Source organism: Dinoponera quadriceps, unplaced genomic scaffold (genome assembly GCF_001313825.1).
Source record: "Dinoponera quadriceps isolate SergipeBrazil2010 unplaced genomic scaffold, ASM131382v1 scaffold2183, whole genome shotgun sequence".
NCBI lineage: Eukaryota > Metazoa > Arthropoda > Insecta > Hymenoptera > Formicidae > Dinoponera > Dinoponera quadriceps.
In genome coordinates, this window is record NW_014556922.1 from 52164 (window position 1) to 70696 (window position 18533).

Here is an 18533-nt window from a genome sequence, read left to right on the forward strand (position 1 = left end):
TTCGAAAGTGACGTCAGTACTGCGGGAATCGTTGGGTAATTGATATCATCAAAAAATTAACACAAAGGTATCGTGATTCGCAGGACAGGAAGTAAAAAATATACTTACCTCTGATTAAAGAGAAGCTCGAAGACGGACGCGTCGAATGTCGACAGACAGGTACGAATTATATTTCATATGACATTCGTATTCGGTACATTAACGCCGTCAGTTCCGGCTTAGACATTTTCGAAAAGGACGCACCTGTCTAGGGTGCGTTCTCTTTGGACGCTTAAGCGCTTAGTTCCGGTTTACAATGGGCAGTAGGAGTATATTTATAAGAAGTAAAAGTAAGATATTAACCAATCATAGTCGATTATTCTTCTTACATTCGAATGCTTACAGCACGTGAGCGTCCAAAGGGAACGCACCCAGGAGTCGCTTGGCCACTATCGAAGAACTGCGTAGTAATCGATTCGATCAAGTGGTTCGTAGTTAAAGAGCAAAACAACTACGTTTTATGAGGATAGGAAATATCACATAAAAATAGTTAGATGGTTCGCGATCTTTTAACCGGACAATAATGCCATCAAATTTCGTGTGTAAGAAAACACTATCAAAGCACTTGCAACGTTAAACCAATCACACATTCAGCAATGCTCAAGATTATTCTGCACGTCACGAAACTTGCAAATATTAAAGCTCAGGGACAGAGAATACTCAAATGCATTTTATGCAAAGGATATCGAATTAATTTCATAATTACAAGGAATACTTTTACACAACTACAACAGCTATATGCAAAAAAGCAAGAAGATCCTAATCATATATATATATACAGGATAAACGTGTTTATATATATAAATCTCAAAAGAGTAGAATACCAAAAGAACCGACTTTCTCTTATTTTGTATTCATTCCGGTGATAGTTTACAAAAAGAAAGACATCAATCATGTCATCCCTATAAAATCATCCTCCCACTTTCCTGATTATGATTGTTGGTATATATCGTAGCTGTTCAGCTTGTGATTTCGAAGTTCGGGCTTTCAGTCTCAGTTGTCACTACATCTTGGATTTAACAGTCGCTAGAGGATCGTCAAGTAAAGTTCATCCGCGCTCAATCCGGAACGCGACCGATCTCAGAATTATTGTTTCGAAGGATCCTCCCGTCCATTGTCGCAATCCTCAATTATTATATATCGGTCGCTCGCGTAATTGAGGCCGATCATTAAGCAAATTAAAGACTATTATGTTACATGATTTATATATATCACACAATTTCATCTTTATTTATTCCGTCGTTGGTTGAGCCGAGAACTTTTGTAGCCTGCGTTTGCGCAGCATTTCTTGCTCGCTCGAGGATTCCGTTTCACTCCTAGATCCTAATTCCGACGTACTGCTAAGCGTCGACGTGTCCTTTTCCTTTGACGTACTCGGAGAAGGAACGTCCTCCTTCGACGTGCTCGGAGTGGAAGCGTTGTCTGCCTTGGATGATGGACCTTCGGCATTGGTATCACCACTCGCGTCCGCCGTACTGGCTGTCTGCTGCGTTTTCGTCATCGCAGACGCGCTTGACGTTTCTGACGCGTCGTCGGCGCCGCTTGCAGTGTGCATGGGAATGCTGTAATTTGGAAGATATAATTTAATAATAATAATTCGACAAAAATATCTCGATATAACATTGCAGCAACGCTGAAACGCAATTTCGATCACTCACTTGGCCGTGGCAGCCGCTCTCTGATATTGATTCATCATCGCGTTAGCGGCGTCCAATAGGAGTTGGATTCTCTGCAATGTTTGTATCCTCGCTTGTACCGCCTGCCGCAAATTACCTTCCATCGCTCGAAGTTCCTCCTCGCTCAACTCAGTTAAATTCGGCGGCGGCACGGGAATAGGCGGAAACGGTACTAACGTAGGGAACAACGGTGGAAGAAGCGGTATATTCCCTGGAGGTATGATCTGAGGTGGCGGGGTGCTTCCAGGTGCCCCGTTACTTTGAGGTTGCTGCTGCTGCTGCTGCTGTTGCGATTGCTGCTGCGGCTGTTGTTGTTGCTGCTGCGGCTGTTGTTGCTGAGGTGGTGCCCCAGGTGCTGGTAATCCAGCCCAAAACACTGGGAAATGGAAAGGAGGCGCTGGTCCTGTGTTAAATGTAAATTATATTAAAGGACGACCGCACACATGTTTCTCATTTGTAAGAAAAAAGACGAAAAAAATCAGGAATGAATCCTGAAAAAGGAATGAGAGAAATTGTACCAAGTGGGTTAACTCCAGCAGGTGCCTGTTGAGGCTGAGGCACCTGTGGTCCTGGTTGGGGAGGATTATGCTGCCTAGGCGTCGAATTACTCGCCCCTGGTCTCAAAATGTTCAAACGGCATGTCGGGCATGTCTGTTGCCGTTGAAACCAAGAACGTAAACAAGCAGTATGGAAGATGTGATTACACGGCAGCTTTTTACTAGCTGCAACCATCTCCTCCCTGTATGTCGACATGAGACAATATTTTTGAGTCATATAAAAAGTGCTGTTGGAAATTTTTTGTTACAATATAAGTTACTCACCGGCATATAATACAGACATTATCAGCAGCAGCTAATTCCTCGGTCGTTGCGTCAGGATAGAGCGTATTCATGTTTCTAATAGCTCTTCGAGACATCACGATGTCGTGGAAAGCTTTCTTGAAGTCTCGCATCGTATAATACATGGGACGCAGTGCAAACAGAGGTAATGTAAATAGTTTTATCATCAGTGTCACAAAGGCAACGTACAGAATGACCTGGCAGAGCAAATACATCGATTTTAATTACCAAGGAGGATACAATTACGAATCAACCAATGTGTAAGATTTTTACACTTAATTACCTTTAATAATCCAATAATCAGTTCAGTGTACAACAAGAACACTGGCTTGTTGTCCCACGGATTCTCACTTTGCAAATCAATGGTGTGCAAAATGTACTTTACAGCAATATTGAAGACAACAGTCAACAAAATTGCATATTCAAAGCCAAATACTAGCTGCACAGAGGGACCTTTGGTGGCTGTTGTATTGTACGCATAGTGTATCATTGTTAAATTAATGGCGAATAAAAGCCCCAATAAAGTGCCAACTCTAAGATGAAACAGCCATGTTATCACTGGGCTTCTTTCCATCTGAAAGAGACGACGAACAGATTAGACACGTATTTACCTATTTCATATATAATTACGACAAGTTGGAACTTACATAATCAACACGATCCTCCGCGAGCCAATGAAACGATTTTAGAAACAAGAGGAGCGTGAATAACGCTATGAATTTTGGGCTGAAGTCATCTCTGAATACCGTAAATGCCAAGCATGTTTCTGTCACCGCGTACCATACTTTCTCCACCAAGTGCTGCGAAAAAACAACAATGTTACGAAAGACATCCATGGTATACATCGGTAAATAAAACAAGAACAAGAATCAGGCCGAAGATAAAGAACGGACGGTTTACTTACTTCAAGCTCAGCGGCGCGCAATGTACCGAAAAAGACTTTTCGCAAGAAGGCGTTTATCATGAAAGCAAGGATGAATCCTTGCGCGTAGATCACCTGAGCAATACAAAGTAACACGTATGTAATGGTGGCGAACGCTCACTGACCGTTGTCGCGTTTTACCACGCAAGTACAAGCGATAGAAATGTCACACGAGAGAAAAACTCACGGTCATACTCGGGTTGGATTTGGTTATGTGAACCACGGTAGGATAGAATTGTTTTCTCTGATAATACGCATTGCCAATAACAGCGCACGTTAGCACGGTGCTTATCAACATGATCCCGGCCTCCCTCATTTTTGCGAGCACCAGCCGCTTTCCCACGTCAGCCCACGGCTGGCTGGCGTTGGTTCACCAAGGAGAAATTGGCTTGACACCTATCGCACGGAGAATTTTACGTTTCGACGGTCTCGTTGGTGTTTCCGGACAGCTGTATAGTGTATGTGTTACACGGCACTCTGCGCGGTATCGACGATGTTAACAACGTGGCGCTGATAGCGTCGCGGTAATCTTCAAAGTGCATGTCACCGTATGTAACGCACACACGAATGACGTGGATTTCTTTTTAGCGTTAACGCATTATCGCACGCTTTCTCCTTACGGAAGCACCGGAACGTACGATATTTTTGCGCTATATGTTATAATTTATAAACGTGTGCGAGTCAGAACGTTCGTTGCATCATACACAAAATGTCAAAAGCGGTAAGAGTGTTTTGACAGCGGGCGAAGGACAAGCGGTGCCACGTGATTGGTCACGCGTCTGATCACCGTGAACCACGTGGACTATCGTGATTCTCATTTCCATCACGGCGCTATCATGCCGTCATCGGAAAGTTTGAAATCTTACGAACCAAGGCTGAGAGAGTTTCTTTCTTGGATAAATCAGGCAGGAAAACGCATGGAAATATGCAATGATTTCGAATTCATCAAAAGATATATTTTATGAGTCGGGTGGTGGTGTCAATTATAGTAATTACTGATACTATTACGTCTATGTATATCGATAAGACAGTATGAATATTGCATTGAATTCGAAGTTGTGGATGACGATGAATATAACGAGGAACACATGTAAACGAGCAGATACATGCAATGACTAGTCTTAAAAAGTAGTATTTCAAAGGTTTAACGTATGTTTTCTTCAATTTGTAAAAAAAAAAAAAACAGCAAATTGATAAAATGATAAACGTGTAATAATTCACAGGTGCGTCTTTCAATCATACCACTTACTATTTGTTCCGCTTAAACAATGCTTCACGCGCGGAATGCAGTTTTAAACATTCATATTTAAACTACAAGTTTCATGACACATACTAACTCTATAGTAACAATTATATATTCCATTGATAGCATCCGATATACTAGGAACACCAAAATATACAAAAATATTAATAAGCATAAAAATTATACCTTCTTGAAATATCGCGCGAGTCTAAAGATAAGGCACATATAAATCAACGTACATATTTATTATTTTTTATACTTTGTGCATCTCTCTTTATCTCTCTCTCTCTCTCTGTTACGTATGCATACTGAGAGTCCTTGTCTTCAGAATACTTTTAGGACTTTGACGTTTCGGAGTTCCTAATTGCGCTGTCGCTTTCAACGGTGTTCTACGTGTTTCAACTGGCGGCTTACGCATTAATTTGGTACTTTTCGGGGTCTTGACAGTTAAAGGCCGCTTAATGTGCGGCGTTTTGTTAACATCCGGTTTGTAAGAATATAGATTCGAATTTTGCGATATGGTATCGATAGACATCTTCATCAAAGGCGATACTTTCGTAGCAGCGTTTTCCTTCTGATGAATTTCCATATCACGTGTAATATTAATAGTTTTATCCTTAGCAGAAATCTGATACGAAATCGGATCCTTGTTCGACAGTTTCTGACTTTGTATCTCGAATTTCTGCGTGGAATGGTAATTCTTGTCCACGTGTTCTTGGAGCAGTTTCGATTGCGTAGTTGTTATCTGTGTCTTGATTTGTGGTGACATATTTGAAGATAGCACAACTGGGTAATAATTTTTACCTTTTGCCTCTTTATTGGATTGTTTCCGAGAGACTTGGGTCCTCTTATACGACTGTTTAAAATGTTCGACGTTCACGTCCGTTGTTTCTTTAGCTAAATTTGGAGAACGTTTTACATTTACATTATCGCGACAATGTTTCTTGCTCGACGAGTTTGCTGATGTAAAGTCGGACGTTTTAGTAGTACATTCGCCAAATAATTTCGCCTTAGCCAATACCATACCGGCATTTTGCGCTCGAAGTTTCGCGACTGATGCTCTACCGGTCTGAGGAGCGGGCGTGTTTGTCCGCGATACTGATTTAAAATATCTATTCGCATCTTTCCAAGATACCTCGTTTGAGCCTTCAACAATAGTATTGTCTCTTTGTAAACAGTCATTATTTAAGATTATATTTTGATGACTATTAGACTTTCTCAAATCGTCTACTTTCTTATCGAAATAGGATGAATTGTCTACAAAATCTTTTCCATGGAAAGACGATGCTCTGCGCACAGATGAACCCACCCGGTTATTTGCCAAATGTAGATCTTTAAATCCAGAAAGATTCAAATTGCTATTATTTGAAATTTTGTGCTGTTCTCCTGAACGAGAAATCAGTGTGTTCACTTGGTCACGTAAACAGGCTATCTCATCTGTCGCATTGTCAGAAGTAATTTCATTGGATCTCGCCGAAGAATAAAATTGTTCCTCTAAGAAATTGCCAGTAAACGTCGATTGTTTTTCGATGGGGTAAACGTTCACTTGTTTCTCCAGTTGGATATGATGTTGCAAATTGAATTCCGGAGATATGTGCCACGATGCGGTTCGTCTAACACGTTTGCTGCAAAGATAAAAGTTTATAAATAATTCATAATATTTTTAGTGAATTAAATTATTACGTGATATTAATATCACGTAATAATTTATTATATTTCATGTCTGATTTGTTTTTACACACTACTTCAACTTTTTATTCTAACAGTATATATTATTGTTTTTTTTTCATTTCAAAATTATATTAACCCTTTGCACTCGAAGTTTTTTTTCATTCATATTACCAGCAACTCGAAGCAATTTCAGTGGAAAGATCATATTCACATATAAGTAAATGATATGCGCATTAAAAGAAAAGTCATTGTTTTTTTAATTTTGTTAATTTGTTAATAGTTGTTAATAGTTTGTTTTAAGTTTGAAGACAAATTTTAAATGGCTCCGCTCCGGATCTCTCGAGTGCAAAGGGTTAATATTTTGAAATATACGATCCTTTTACTTTCAATATATTATATAATAAAGTTACTTCTTCAATTACCTGGTGACTTTCTCCTGCGAACGTCTTCTTAATGTTCCAATTTTTCTCGCGCTAGGAGATCTAATTATTTTATGTTCTCCCGACCTTCTGATCTTTAATTCTTTACTCAATTTCTTTGCTAAATAATCACTTGTCAAGGTATTTTCAATACTAGCCTCTTCCAATGTTTTCTCGTATGCTGTCTGCACTTTGTTCACCGAGTGTGTAGTTATATCATTCTCCTCATCGTATATACTTCCAAATTCTTGCGAAATACGCGACTCAATCGCGGAAACTCGATTTTTTATATCTTCGTACTCGCTTTTAGGAATTCTGACGTAATCTTCTTCACAGTGATCACTCGATGATGATATCGTGTCAGTATGAGGAAGAGACATATCGAATTCTTCCAAATCAGTCTTTTCCTCAGGAACCAACAAGCATATGTTATTGTCACTTTCATCCATAGTGTCTAGTTTCTTCAAGCTCGTGTTTGTCTCTATATGCCATTGCTCGCTAGTTCTATGGCGTTCTTCATTTACAAATAATCCTTTCCCACCACCATCGTCTGATAAATTCACATTGGCATCAATAAATACGTTATCGTATTCCTGAAGCAAATCATCGTTCGATGGTTCATCATTTTTCATGAATTTCAAGTGTGATATCTCGTCGCTGTACTTCCGTATTTTACGCGCATCGGAAGAGTTGTTTATTGAACTCCAACGTCTCAATTGTACGTGCGACTTGTAATTATTTGTAAATGAATCAGACGGGTCACCGTCGGTATTTTTCTGAAAATATTTGACACAAATGATTACTGAAGTTGTTTTATACTATATCAAGATCAAGATATAAGAAGCTGGTGTATGTATATACTCACTGGTTTATTCTTAGGCACAAATTTGTCCAAACTCAGTCTTATTTTCTTTGACTTGTCTAATTTGTCAGCCACTCTCCTGAAACATGATACATTAAATTCATGTGCGTTGTTTGACAATAATATTATTTTAAACCAGATATAATGAAATAATACGTAGGGGAGAAAATAAAATCAACACAAAGTACAGATAGGTAAGGCAACAAATAGATCCATACTTTTTCTTTATATTTGGAGCATCTATTCTCTCTGCTACTTTTCGTTTTTTGTGAAATTTAGGTAAAGGCACAGTTAACTGCTCCGGATGTGTAGGAAGTTGTTGATGGTTGATATTAGAAACATCATCAATACCTTTCCCAACTATTTTCTTTAATCCATTGAACATTCCTGTGGAAAACATTGCAAGATACTAAGTATTATTAAATCAATATAATAAACAATATTATTCTTGTATCATGCCATAATATGTGCGCGAAAATATGCATAACAATATTATAATTGTATCAACATTTGTTAAATTTAATGAGAATAATGTTAAATATCATTAGTCTTGTTAATCTTTCGGTCAGCTTTACATAAACCTTATTAATGTCGATCACATACATGGATGTTTAGTACATATATAGTATATGGGTGAATAAATACATGCATAGACATACTTAGATTCAGATTGGTAGCACTTAGATGTGGCTTACGTGTAAGACTTCCACTACGATGTTTCTTCTTTTTAGACTTTCCAAGTAGTTCAAACGAGTCTAATCCATTATCTGTACTACCGCTTGTTTCCATAGAAATACTTTGCGCAATGTGTGGTGGTAGAATACCAATATTTTGCGAATTTTCAATTAATATCTGCAATAATACCTCTTTATAACAATGATAATTGCATTATACTACTTATATTAACCAAGAATATCTCTAAAAAAAACATGTACTACCTTGATGATAGTCAAGTGCATTTGCAATCTATTTTGTACAGCTGACATACTTGTGTCTCTTAAGGGCATGATATTTGGTCCGACAACCTTCGCTAGGTTTTCAATGCTCATCCTATTTTGTTTCTCATACATGGAAACCTTTTTCAAGAACTCCATAAAAAATGCTAAAGTATTCAGATGATACGGTGGTAACAGTGTACATGCTAGCAATAATGCCTGTATTCGATAACTCTTTAGCAATGCGCAGTGTACGAACAAGTCATGATATATGTATGGTATCAGTGGTTCTGGCAGGTCCCGGAAGAAAGATTTCAGACAACTGGCGACATCGATCGCATGATTCTTCTCGCCAAAACTGCCACCGTTGTCCAAGCGAGACATCAACTCCTTCTGTCGCGCCTGAGAGCCGGCTTTCCTGAAGAGACCCTCCTGAGTGATATACTTCTCCAGGAAGGTCGTGGCTTGGATCACAAACACGGGAACGTGAACTATACCACCCGACGATAGATTCACGATATCCAAGGGTTGATAAAACAGAGGAATCTTGAAGACCCTCTTGGAGATATCCTTGCAGACCTCGGGTCTTTCGCTCTTAAGCATACTCTTCTTGAAGCGATACTTAACCCCGAAGCTCCTGAGATCATTGGCGACGATATGATAAACCTTCTCCTTGTGCAGCACATCGTAGACCAACATTTTCAATAGACCGGTGCAACGTTGATCTCGCACGAATGTCACGACAAATCACGTCCAGTGAGAAATTACGAGCAAATCGACATCATTCAATGGCACGTATAGTGTACATTTTTAAACATCCGTTTGTATTGAATTTGACACTCCTTCAGTACTGCCAACGTGCGGGCAGGAATAACGACGAGTCTATCCTGTGAGCGATATCGCAACGTAAAGTCGCGCGCCTAGTTCCCTTTTCTCGCCGTTGATAGGTCGGCTCGCTCGAACGGCACTTTTTTTCCCACTTTCCGCGTCGAAGTGCGGAGCACGTGTATATCCACCCTCCGCAGAATGCTCCGTCCATATGATCTTTCCGTGGTCCGTGGTCGCGATTTCGAAGAGCGTGACTTTTCGCGACTGTTCGATCCTCTCTCGCTCTCGTCACCCCTCATCCGATATTATCGGATGATACATTTTTAGACGACGGGGGACGTTATCCGTAGACGGATATAGAACTCTACTGCGATCCCGTGCGGGGCGACTGTCAAAGGACACGAGACTGCGTCGTGCGACGTTCGTGCGAGAGGGAAGATCGTGCATCATCCACCTGTCATCCCGGTCTCGTCCCCCGGAATACCGTCCACGGCCGCTCGGAACATCGTCGGGACGGACGGGCTGTCGGAGGAGGGATCGAGTTTTTCCATGCTGACTCGTCACGGGACCTTGACAATCGATAAGAAAGCATGCGTGTGCAGGGACTCGTGAGTCGGCCGTCGAAGGACTCGACGATGCGCGAATGGCTTCCGTTCTCCACGATTAGAGGTAACTCGGCGGACGCGCTCGCGAGGTTAGGCGGTCGCGCATGAAGAACCATGAAGAGCCCCGCGACGTCCCTGCAGCACCTGAATGGGGGGACGCAACCCGTCCCGGGCAGCGCGAAGTCTCGCTACAACAACCACGCGACCACCAACGGTAGTTACCAAGTGGTGAAGGTAGCCGGACGCGAGTCCGGCTGTTACATCGCCAGCAACATCGTGCCCAGGGTCGGCAAGCAGCAACTGGTGTCCCTGAACGGGGACTCGGTGCGCTGCGACAGCGTGAACGTTGACGAGGCGTTGGCATGCGACGTAGCGCCCGTACCCTCGGCGACAAGGACCAAGGCACTATGCGTGCACATCCGGGAGAACAAGTGGTACGACGCCGGCAACATAGTTTCCGTGGGAGTCGCGGGAACCAGCCTGAACCATGCTCTGGAGAGCATGTCCTTGGCGTACAATCCCACGACGAAGCAGCTGTACTCCGTAGAAGAGACTAAGGCGCCTCCTCCTGGCAGTGCGCAGATTGACTGCGCTTCTCAATACTTAGAATCTCCATGTAACGGTAAGGAACGATCCGGCGTGAAACTGGTCGACTCGGATAGATATACGAAGCTCGAGAACGTTAGCGCGAACAGTAGTCCGAGGAATAGTCTGCCTCGATCGTGTAGCAGCACAGTGTCTTCCCTTAGCGAGATATCACCCTCAGGTAGCTTTCTGGGATCCGACGAGCAACAGCACGTTGTAGAGAAGAACGACAAGGCGAAACGTTGGGGGCTGAATTCGCTCTTCACGAAGAATGTGTTCTCATGGAAGAGCAAGGATTCCCAACAGTCGACGCCTACCGGTAGCCCGTCAAGAAGCGTCGATAAGGTAGGCGGTAGTACAGCTTTAATTCAACAGCCGAGACCAGCGAATCTGCCGGCTAAGAACGCGCTGGAGGAGGAACGCCATCGTAAGCAATACAATGCTATTTTAGAGGCGGCAAGAAAGAGAGAGCTGCGCGAGGAGAAAGAGCGCAAGCAACAACGAGAATCTCAGCTCAAGGAGGAAGAGAGATTAGCCGAGGACTCGAACACGTGGAACGTGCACGTCCTACCTAAATTCGAAAATGTTAAGAACACGAAAAAAGTGCGGGATCTGTGGTGGCGCGGTCTGCCGCCGAGTGTTCGCGGTAGAGTATGGAAACTAGCGATTCCGAATAATTTAAATATTACTCCGCATCTCTATAATCTCTGCTTGGACAGGGCGATGTCGTGCCCTACCAACGAGTCGTTAGCCGCGATCAGATTAGACGTATCTCGTACCTTTCCTACCTTATGTGTCTTTCAAGAGGGTGGACCACTATCCGACAGCCTTCAGGGTATTTTGGCAGCGTATGCCGTATACAGACCGGACGTTGGCTACGTGCAAGGAATGAGTTTCGTCGGCGCTGTATTATCGCTGAACATGGAACCACCGGACGCCTTCGCTTGCTTCGCTAATCTGCTGAATCATCCTTGTCACAGAGCCGCCTTTACATTGGACCAAAAGAGAATGAACATTTACTACAAGGTATATTCCAGTGCTCTTGCGCATAAGCTGCCAAAAGTCTTCTCCCATTTCACCGTAGCCGGATTGAGCCCAGACTTGTATCTGTTGGACTGGTTGTACACGATATATGCCAAAGCAATGCCTCTCGACGTTGCGTGCAGAATCTGGGACGTCTTTCTCAGAGACGGGGACGAGTTTCTCTTTAGAACAGCGCTCGGGGTGTTACACTTGTATCAAGAGGAATTACTCAAGATGGATTTCGTGCGTGGCGCTCAGTTTCTCACTAGATTACCGGAGAACCTACAGGCGGAATCTTTATTCAACAGTATTAGTCAAATGTCCACTACCGTCGGGACGACGACGTTCCAGCAGATGTTGCTTCAATTCTCCTCGTAATTTAGCACTGGAAGATACAGCGAAAATTGAATTTGAGGTACCGTCTTTATTATTGCGGCTAAGGGAAAAGCAATTTCTGGACGTGCAAATGTTTTTTACCTCTATTTATTATTATTTAACATTGAAAATCTAACTTTTTTTGAAATCTACATTTTTACCAATAATACGCGAGATTTACCTTCGTTTGAATGTGGTCTCGTGGATATTTCCAAATATTTCCGTAATGCCTGAAAGCATCTGAATTGTTATTTATTTTAAATCTGTTGCATTTTATTCAAAATTTTTGTCTCGTAATTAACATAAAGACGTAATATATATATATATCTAAATTAATTGCACATAAAATTGGATCGTTTTCATGGAAAGTCATAAAAGATATATGTATATATATATATGTAAATGAGTGAATTTGTTATAGGAGTCATATTTTTCATGTAAATAATACAATTGACTGTTTCTCATTTAGTTGTAGATATGTTCTTGTAAAGAGTGAAATTAGGAAAAATGATCTGAAGCATAGACACTCGATGCTCTATTAAGCATAATAGATCTATACTCACTTTACATTCTCGTTTAGTATTTTTCGAAATGTGACAAATAATATTTGTAACATCTTGTGAAATACTCTTCAATATATGAGGGAAAAACAGAGATAGAGAATGTATATGTATATGTGTGAGAGAGTACTATATTGCTAGGTTCAAAGTTTAGCTCAATTGTATATATTATCTCGTTTGTTTTACCCCTCATCGATTTTACTACCAATATGTTAGTTTTATCATGTTAGAAGTTTATATTAAATTTTTAGTGATTTGTGATATTTAAATGACCGAGATGCATCGATTTTGCTTCACGTACCGACATATAAATTGCGATACACGCAGCATCGTATGCGTTCCAGCTTTGAGATAAATATTGGTCCATTCTTTATGTACCTATTCGATTTATACGCTGGAAACCATCTCTCTCCTCGAGAACGAAGAGAAATATATACTCGGACAACAATATTATATTCAATATACCGCTACAACAGGTATTATATACACGTAAATGCATATAATCCTCATTCGTGAATAGAATTAGATGCAATTAAAAGGAAAAAAAAAATGATTCTCGCTATGAAGTATTTAATTGCTATTTGCAGAAACTCTAAATATATACTGATATATATTTACGACGATGTATTGCGAAAGACACCTAACGAAATAAATTGAGATTACGTGCCACAAAACATATATTTCATACGAAAATTTTAATCGATATCGGCTTGTGTGCAGATGCGAAGCTAAATAGTGCAAACGTAAAGATATAATAAGGGAGCGAACTGACGAATTTCTAAGCGGATCTCTCATAACTTATTCAGAATATTATGTTAGATATCTGCCAAGGGAGCACATTGCCGCACCGTATAACCGCAATTTCATTTCCCGGAACGTGTAACGAGTTACATTTTTTGCGCAGTTCTGGAGTTCTTCCCGGCACGAATCGATGCGTGCTGCTCGCATTATTTCGCTTCGTTATTTTTAGCCTTCGGTATTCACGAACAAGGTGCTGAGTATGAGATTATTACAATGAAGCGCGTGTGATAAAAAAATTTTGCGATATTTACGCGACGCGGAAGTTTCGCGCGTTTTTCGCTTAGTATTTAAGTGACATTTTCTCTCTTCGTTATCGTATGGCAGTCTGTTCAGTTCGAAAGCAGCGAAATCTTATCTGATGTCCCGTCTTTTGAGTGGCCTTCATAACGAAGATAGGATAAATTCGAGGTTTAGGAATGTACGAGAACTTTCTATGTAACTACCGAACCTTATCTCTCTCCTAAGGGAATAATCTCAAAGGTGTATTTTCATACAATTTAACTGCAATAAGCTTATTGTGTGTGCTTGTTGTGCGTACCACCCTATTTAATATGGAAGCGTGCGCGGGATAAGGAGGATTTTACTTCTTTACTGTGTACGATATATAGGCACGATCTCGTATCTGTCTGTCTCGGGATCGAGTTATCCACGGTATTTCAGAATGACTGAGTCACAAGCACATCGCGATATAGCTGCGTATAGCATGGCTTGGGAGCTTGAAATTTTACGGAAAACTTAGAATATATCGTCTCACCTCACCACCTACCGGTATAAAATTATATATTCAAGTACATATATCTCTTTTTATAGTAATAATGGGACAAAATATATAGGAAACACGGCAGAGAAAGTTTAATTACAGAAGCGTGTGTCGAGATGCCAGTCGGCTAATACGCAGATGACACGAAACAATTATCGCGGCTCGTTGAATTGTCGCTTGTCATTACGAAACGAGATTACCTGAACTCTCGTAGCGCTGCCCTGGTGGCTATTTGTTTCGCACGAACATGGAAGAATGAGAAAGGATAGCGAATGATGTATTCGCATCCACCGTTAATTGTGCAGGTTTTGCGTACACGCGAAAATGATAATTTACGGGTCGCCGCGGTGCACTGCGGTGGTACTGCAATATATGTTTTGTACAACGTATGATTCACGAAGATTCGAGAACGACGAACGTGCCGGACACCTGGTCTCGCCGACCAGTGAGCTCTGCGCGAAACTCGCGAATAATATCCTAGTTTTTAATCGACAATACTCTCATTCCATCCACGCTCTATTCCAAATTACTATACTACTTAGCTATCACGAACGATAATGAATAAGTTTATAGATGTACATACAAAAAGAAAAAAAAAGGAGAGGAGCACAAACGGGATAAGGTGTGAGATTAGTTTAGCGCACGATGAAACGAATTATCTCGAGACTCCGGACACTTGAAATTCACGTAAATAACGTATGTATAAATAAATGCGCGCACGCACCACGCGTGCCGCAGACCTTTCCGTCGACGATATGAAAGATTAATTAACGTCCCATTGATCGATCTTCGTACGCGCGGTAATTGATAATGGACACGGTATTAACAGTAACGCTCTCCTTTAATTAATTTAACCGCCGGCCACGATGCGTCGGTGTGAAATTGTACTTTTTGCGTTGACCCTCTACGCCGTTGAAATCTCAATGTAACGTCGAATGTCCAAGTATTTAAGCGTGTGTGCGATCTGTATGCATATTCCACTTACACATGTACGTATGTGTGTACGTATTTCCGTTGCTGTAAATTTCTCGGCGTCGTGAGACGCGCGACGGATCGTAAGTGCACGAGAGCCCGCGAATTTTCATCGTCGCGCTCGTGTAGTTTTAGATGCACCGAACTTCTTCTCTCGATTGTTTGCGTCTTTTATCACGATATTATAGGTTTATCGGCGCCTCTGCGCCGCATGTACCGATTACTCACGAGAATAAATGTGCCCCATGAAGCGTATTTATCTGTACGTTATTGCACACGTCTCTCCGTTTCGCGCGTTACGTGATTTTAACGAAATAAAATGACGACGATGTGCCAACCGTACTGTGGTTGTAGGAGCAATTGAGCGAGAAAGCTACTCGCAGGACGAACAAAAGCGTCTCCATTTATGCCGCGAACGTAAAAAGACCGTCGATTTTTGTAATCATCAATTACGCCGAATTACGCCGATGGCTAACGGCGACCGATAATTGTAATAAAATTATTTAACTTTAGTGCGACGGTAACGAAAGCGAAACACGAGCGACTAGTTGAAACATTTAATTCTACGAGGAGGATATATATATACATATGTATAACTTAACCCGTTATGAGATCGAAGCGAAGTGCGAGAGTCTTATAATTTGTCCGCCTTATCGATTTAATACATACAGTCTCTATAATCTGGGTCGTAATTATAAATACGATTTACTATAAACAGAAGTGTATGTATGTGTAATTGTGTGCACACGTGGTGTATGCTTGTATATGTGTTATAATCGCGTTAAAATACTTGTAGGAATATCCTATGTTTCGTCCACGAAATACATAGGTATGTGAGAGAAAGAGAGAGAGAGAGAGAGAGAGAGAGAGAGAAGTGCATATTCTAAATTATTAATTTAAATTACTTTTGTTTCTGACCACTGAGGAATTGTATCAGAGAAAAGGCGATTAATCGTCTCTAACTTCATAAGACATAGTTTTACAAATATTCAGACTTCTACTTATGTTCGAAATAGTCAGATGTTACTATTGCGAATGTATCGTAGATGCAAATGACATAGTTATGGATATACCTACGTGTATTTTTTAGGCTTTTAAGTTCTCCACTTAAGATCGAACATACGATGCCTAAAAGAGACGATACGATAAACAAACAGTATAAGTGCAAAAACGTTAAGAGTATGTGCACGAACAACCATGCATGCACTATGTGACACTTCTGTGTTCCTTGTCGTTAGTGCCTCGATAGAGGAACTCACATTGTATATTTTATACGCGTTTTATCATGTACATTTACCTTAAGTGCAATATTGTAATATATATTTTCTAAAGAATCGATCCCAGTATTTATTTTGTCAGATTGTACCTATCGGTAAACATGTAAAGTATACATTAGAGACGTTAGTACACGAAGAATAAGAGTGGAGGATGAAGAAAAATAAGAAAGGAAGAAATCTTCATATTTTTTAATACAAAATTGAGGAAGGAACGCGCGTTTTGCTGGGGAAGGACACACGCGTGGTCGTAAAATGACAAGTTTGCATTAGGAATTCTCGAATCTCACGGACTATTTCACAGGACGACGTCTCTAACTATGCTTCTTATCGAAAGAATTCTTACAGTACTAAGCGCGAGAGCTCTGTATTATGTACATAACCACACGCTTGCTTCCCAATTTAATCGAGACATAAGGATTAACCATATTTATCGCAATAGCGTATAACGACCATTTTTATATCGTGTAATGGACTACGAACGGAAAACACCGAAGAACATATATTAACACGCGTAATAAGGAATACTGTAAATGACGCCGCCAGCAACATATCTCTATGGACGACTTCTTTTCCTATATGAATAAAACTATACTCTATGACATCGAATTTGTCTGAATCATTATTCGTCGAGAGGAGATGAAAATTCCCGGTCCTTACGTTTTAATTCCGAAATTCCTCTTGCATGTGTATTGCATCTTGTTTGGACTATTTTATTTTCATCGAATCACTTAACGATCAATCATTTTCTACGACATTGTTTATTTGAACATTATAACATTATAACATTATAACATTATAACCATCTCCGAGAACCGTTTTCGCGATTTGGAGTCGCCAAAGATGAGTATCGCATACAAATGATCGTTTGACGAGATGGAAGTAAGTTTGACGCATTTCGCGTCATAATCGTAATAGAATGTCATTATAAAGTTTTCAGAAGTGAATATAAATGAAACATCGCGCGATAACTTATTCATGACGTAATAACAGATCAAAGTTCCGCACTATATACGATTTCTTCTTCGGAGAATCGCGAACGAATCATCGTCGTCAGCAATATTAAAGGTAAGTTTCATTTATCGTAGCAAAATTATTAATATTCTGGGTATTGAAATTATCTCGAACATTTTGCGTAACTTGACTTGTGCAGTTTTATAAAACTGTAATGAGCCATCGTGATTGGTCGGCTGTATCGTCTCATCGAATTTATACGATACTTCGAGAATCTCAACCGCGGCAACGTTCATTTAGTTGGGAAGCCGATATCGCGCGGTAGATCGTGTCCGGCAAGCCCTCTCGTATTTCCTATAATTTCGACTCATTACAGGTGAGTCTCGTGCTCGAATTATCGCCAGGAGTGCTGAAAATAACTTTCCTGCATTCGTCATGATAATATATCGCCAAATAACCGCTGAAAGTGAAGATATCGCGGTCGAAAATGTCGAGTAAAAAATCGCGGGACCGTTACATTATGGCGGTTTGGAACCCGGATTGTTCTTTTGCTCGCGTTTGATATTTTCGACTTACTCCAAGGGAGTTTCGCATGTGAATCGTCATCGGGACGAGTTTTACGCCCTGATTGTGGCGAAATAAGTCGTAAAAAGCCACAGAAAATGAATATTTCGCGGAACAGCTTGTGAGAATGCAAAGTGCACTCTGTGTCGTTCGCGGTTCTACATGCACTTCGTGTATCTCAAGTGCTGTAGTATTCGATCGGTTATGGCGCGATGCAACGGTGCTTCAGAATTCGAGAAGCCGATCCGATTGCTCGCGATTTAGACTCGCCGGAAGTGAGTTTCGCGCGTTCGGTGACGAAATATTGCCGAGTAGTGACCGAAAGTAAACGTATTCACGGAACTGATCGTCTGAAATGCTAAATAGGAGTTCAAGTTGCTACATTTCGGCCTGTCGAAAAAAGTGCCGGTGAGTACTGATAAAGCCAGAAACTGCGACAAACGATGCGCTTGCGACTCTCGTGTGTCGAATCGTACATTATACTTGCGAATTTGTACATATATATATATATATATACACATACATGTTTAATTATAAACGTAAAATATACGATCGCTTTGCTACAGTATGGAGGAAGTAGCATGAGTATATGAAATCGGAAAAGCATTGTTATATCTCAAACAGCA

The 18533-nt window shown here is 40.8% G+C and overlaps 3 protein-coding genes across 5 annotated transcripts; 1 reads left to right on the forward strand and 2 right to left on the reverse strand.

Annotated features, from left to right (window-relative positions):
* Positions 1-815: 815 nt before the first annotated feature.
* Positions 816-3930, reverse strand: LOC106748464 (E3 ubiquitin-protein ligase synoviolin B-like). The gene is made up of 8 exons (XM_014626993.1): positions 3664-3930; positions 3459-3551; positions 3202-3354; positions 2838-3128; positions 2537-2751; positions 2234-2454; positions 1698-2118; positions 816-1601 (listed from the first exon to the last, which is right to left on the reverse strand). Exons 1-8 carry the CDS (start codon positions 3790-3792, stop codon positions 1271-1273), a joined length of 1854 nt encoding a protein of 617 aa, XP_014482479.1. The 5' UTR covers positions 3793-3930; the 3' UTR covers positions 816-1270.
* Positions 3931-4176: 246 nt separating this feature from the next.
* On the reverse strand, positions 4177-9413 carry LOC106748463 (rho GTPase-activating protein 11A-like). Of its 2 annotated transcripts, none has more exons than XM_014626992.1 (6): positions 8610-9413; positions 8367-8523; positions 7890-8058; positions 7675-7750; positions 6813-7585; positions 4177-6344 (listed from the first exon to the last, which is right to left on the reverse strand). In XM_014626992.1, the coding sequence occupies exons 1-6, from the start codon at positions 9303-9305 to the stop codon at positions 5015-5017; spliced, it is 3201 nt and encodes a 1066-aa protein (XP_014482478.1). In that variant the 5' UTR covers positions 9306-9413; the 3' UTR covers positions 4177-5014. The 2 variants fall into 2 exon arrangements, with proteins under 2 accessions (XP_014482478.1, XP_014482477.1); XM_014626991.1 differs by having other exon boundaries at positions 8331-8523.
* A 260-nt stretch (positions 9414-9673) lies between these two features.
* On the forward strand, positions 9674-16998 carry LOC106748462 (TBC1 domain family member 14-like). 2 transcript variants are annotated; one of them, XM_014626990.1, is made up of 2 exons: positions 9674-10661; positions 10806-16998. In XM_014626990.1, the coding sequence occupies exons 1-2, from the start codon at positions 10154-10156 to the stop codon at positions 12023-12025; spliced, it is 1728 nt and encodes a 575-aa protein (XP_014482476.1). In that variant the 5' UTR covers positions 9674-10153; the 3' UTR covers positions 12026-16998. The 2 variants fall into 2 exon arrangements, with proteins under 2 accessions (XP_014482476.1, XP_014482475.1); XM_014626989.1 differs by having other exon boundaries at positions 9674-16998.
* Positions 16999-18533: the final 1535 nt, after the last annotated feature.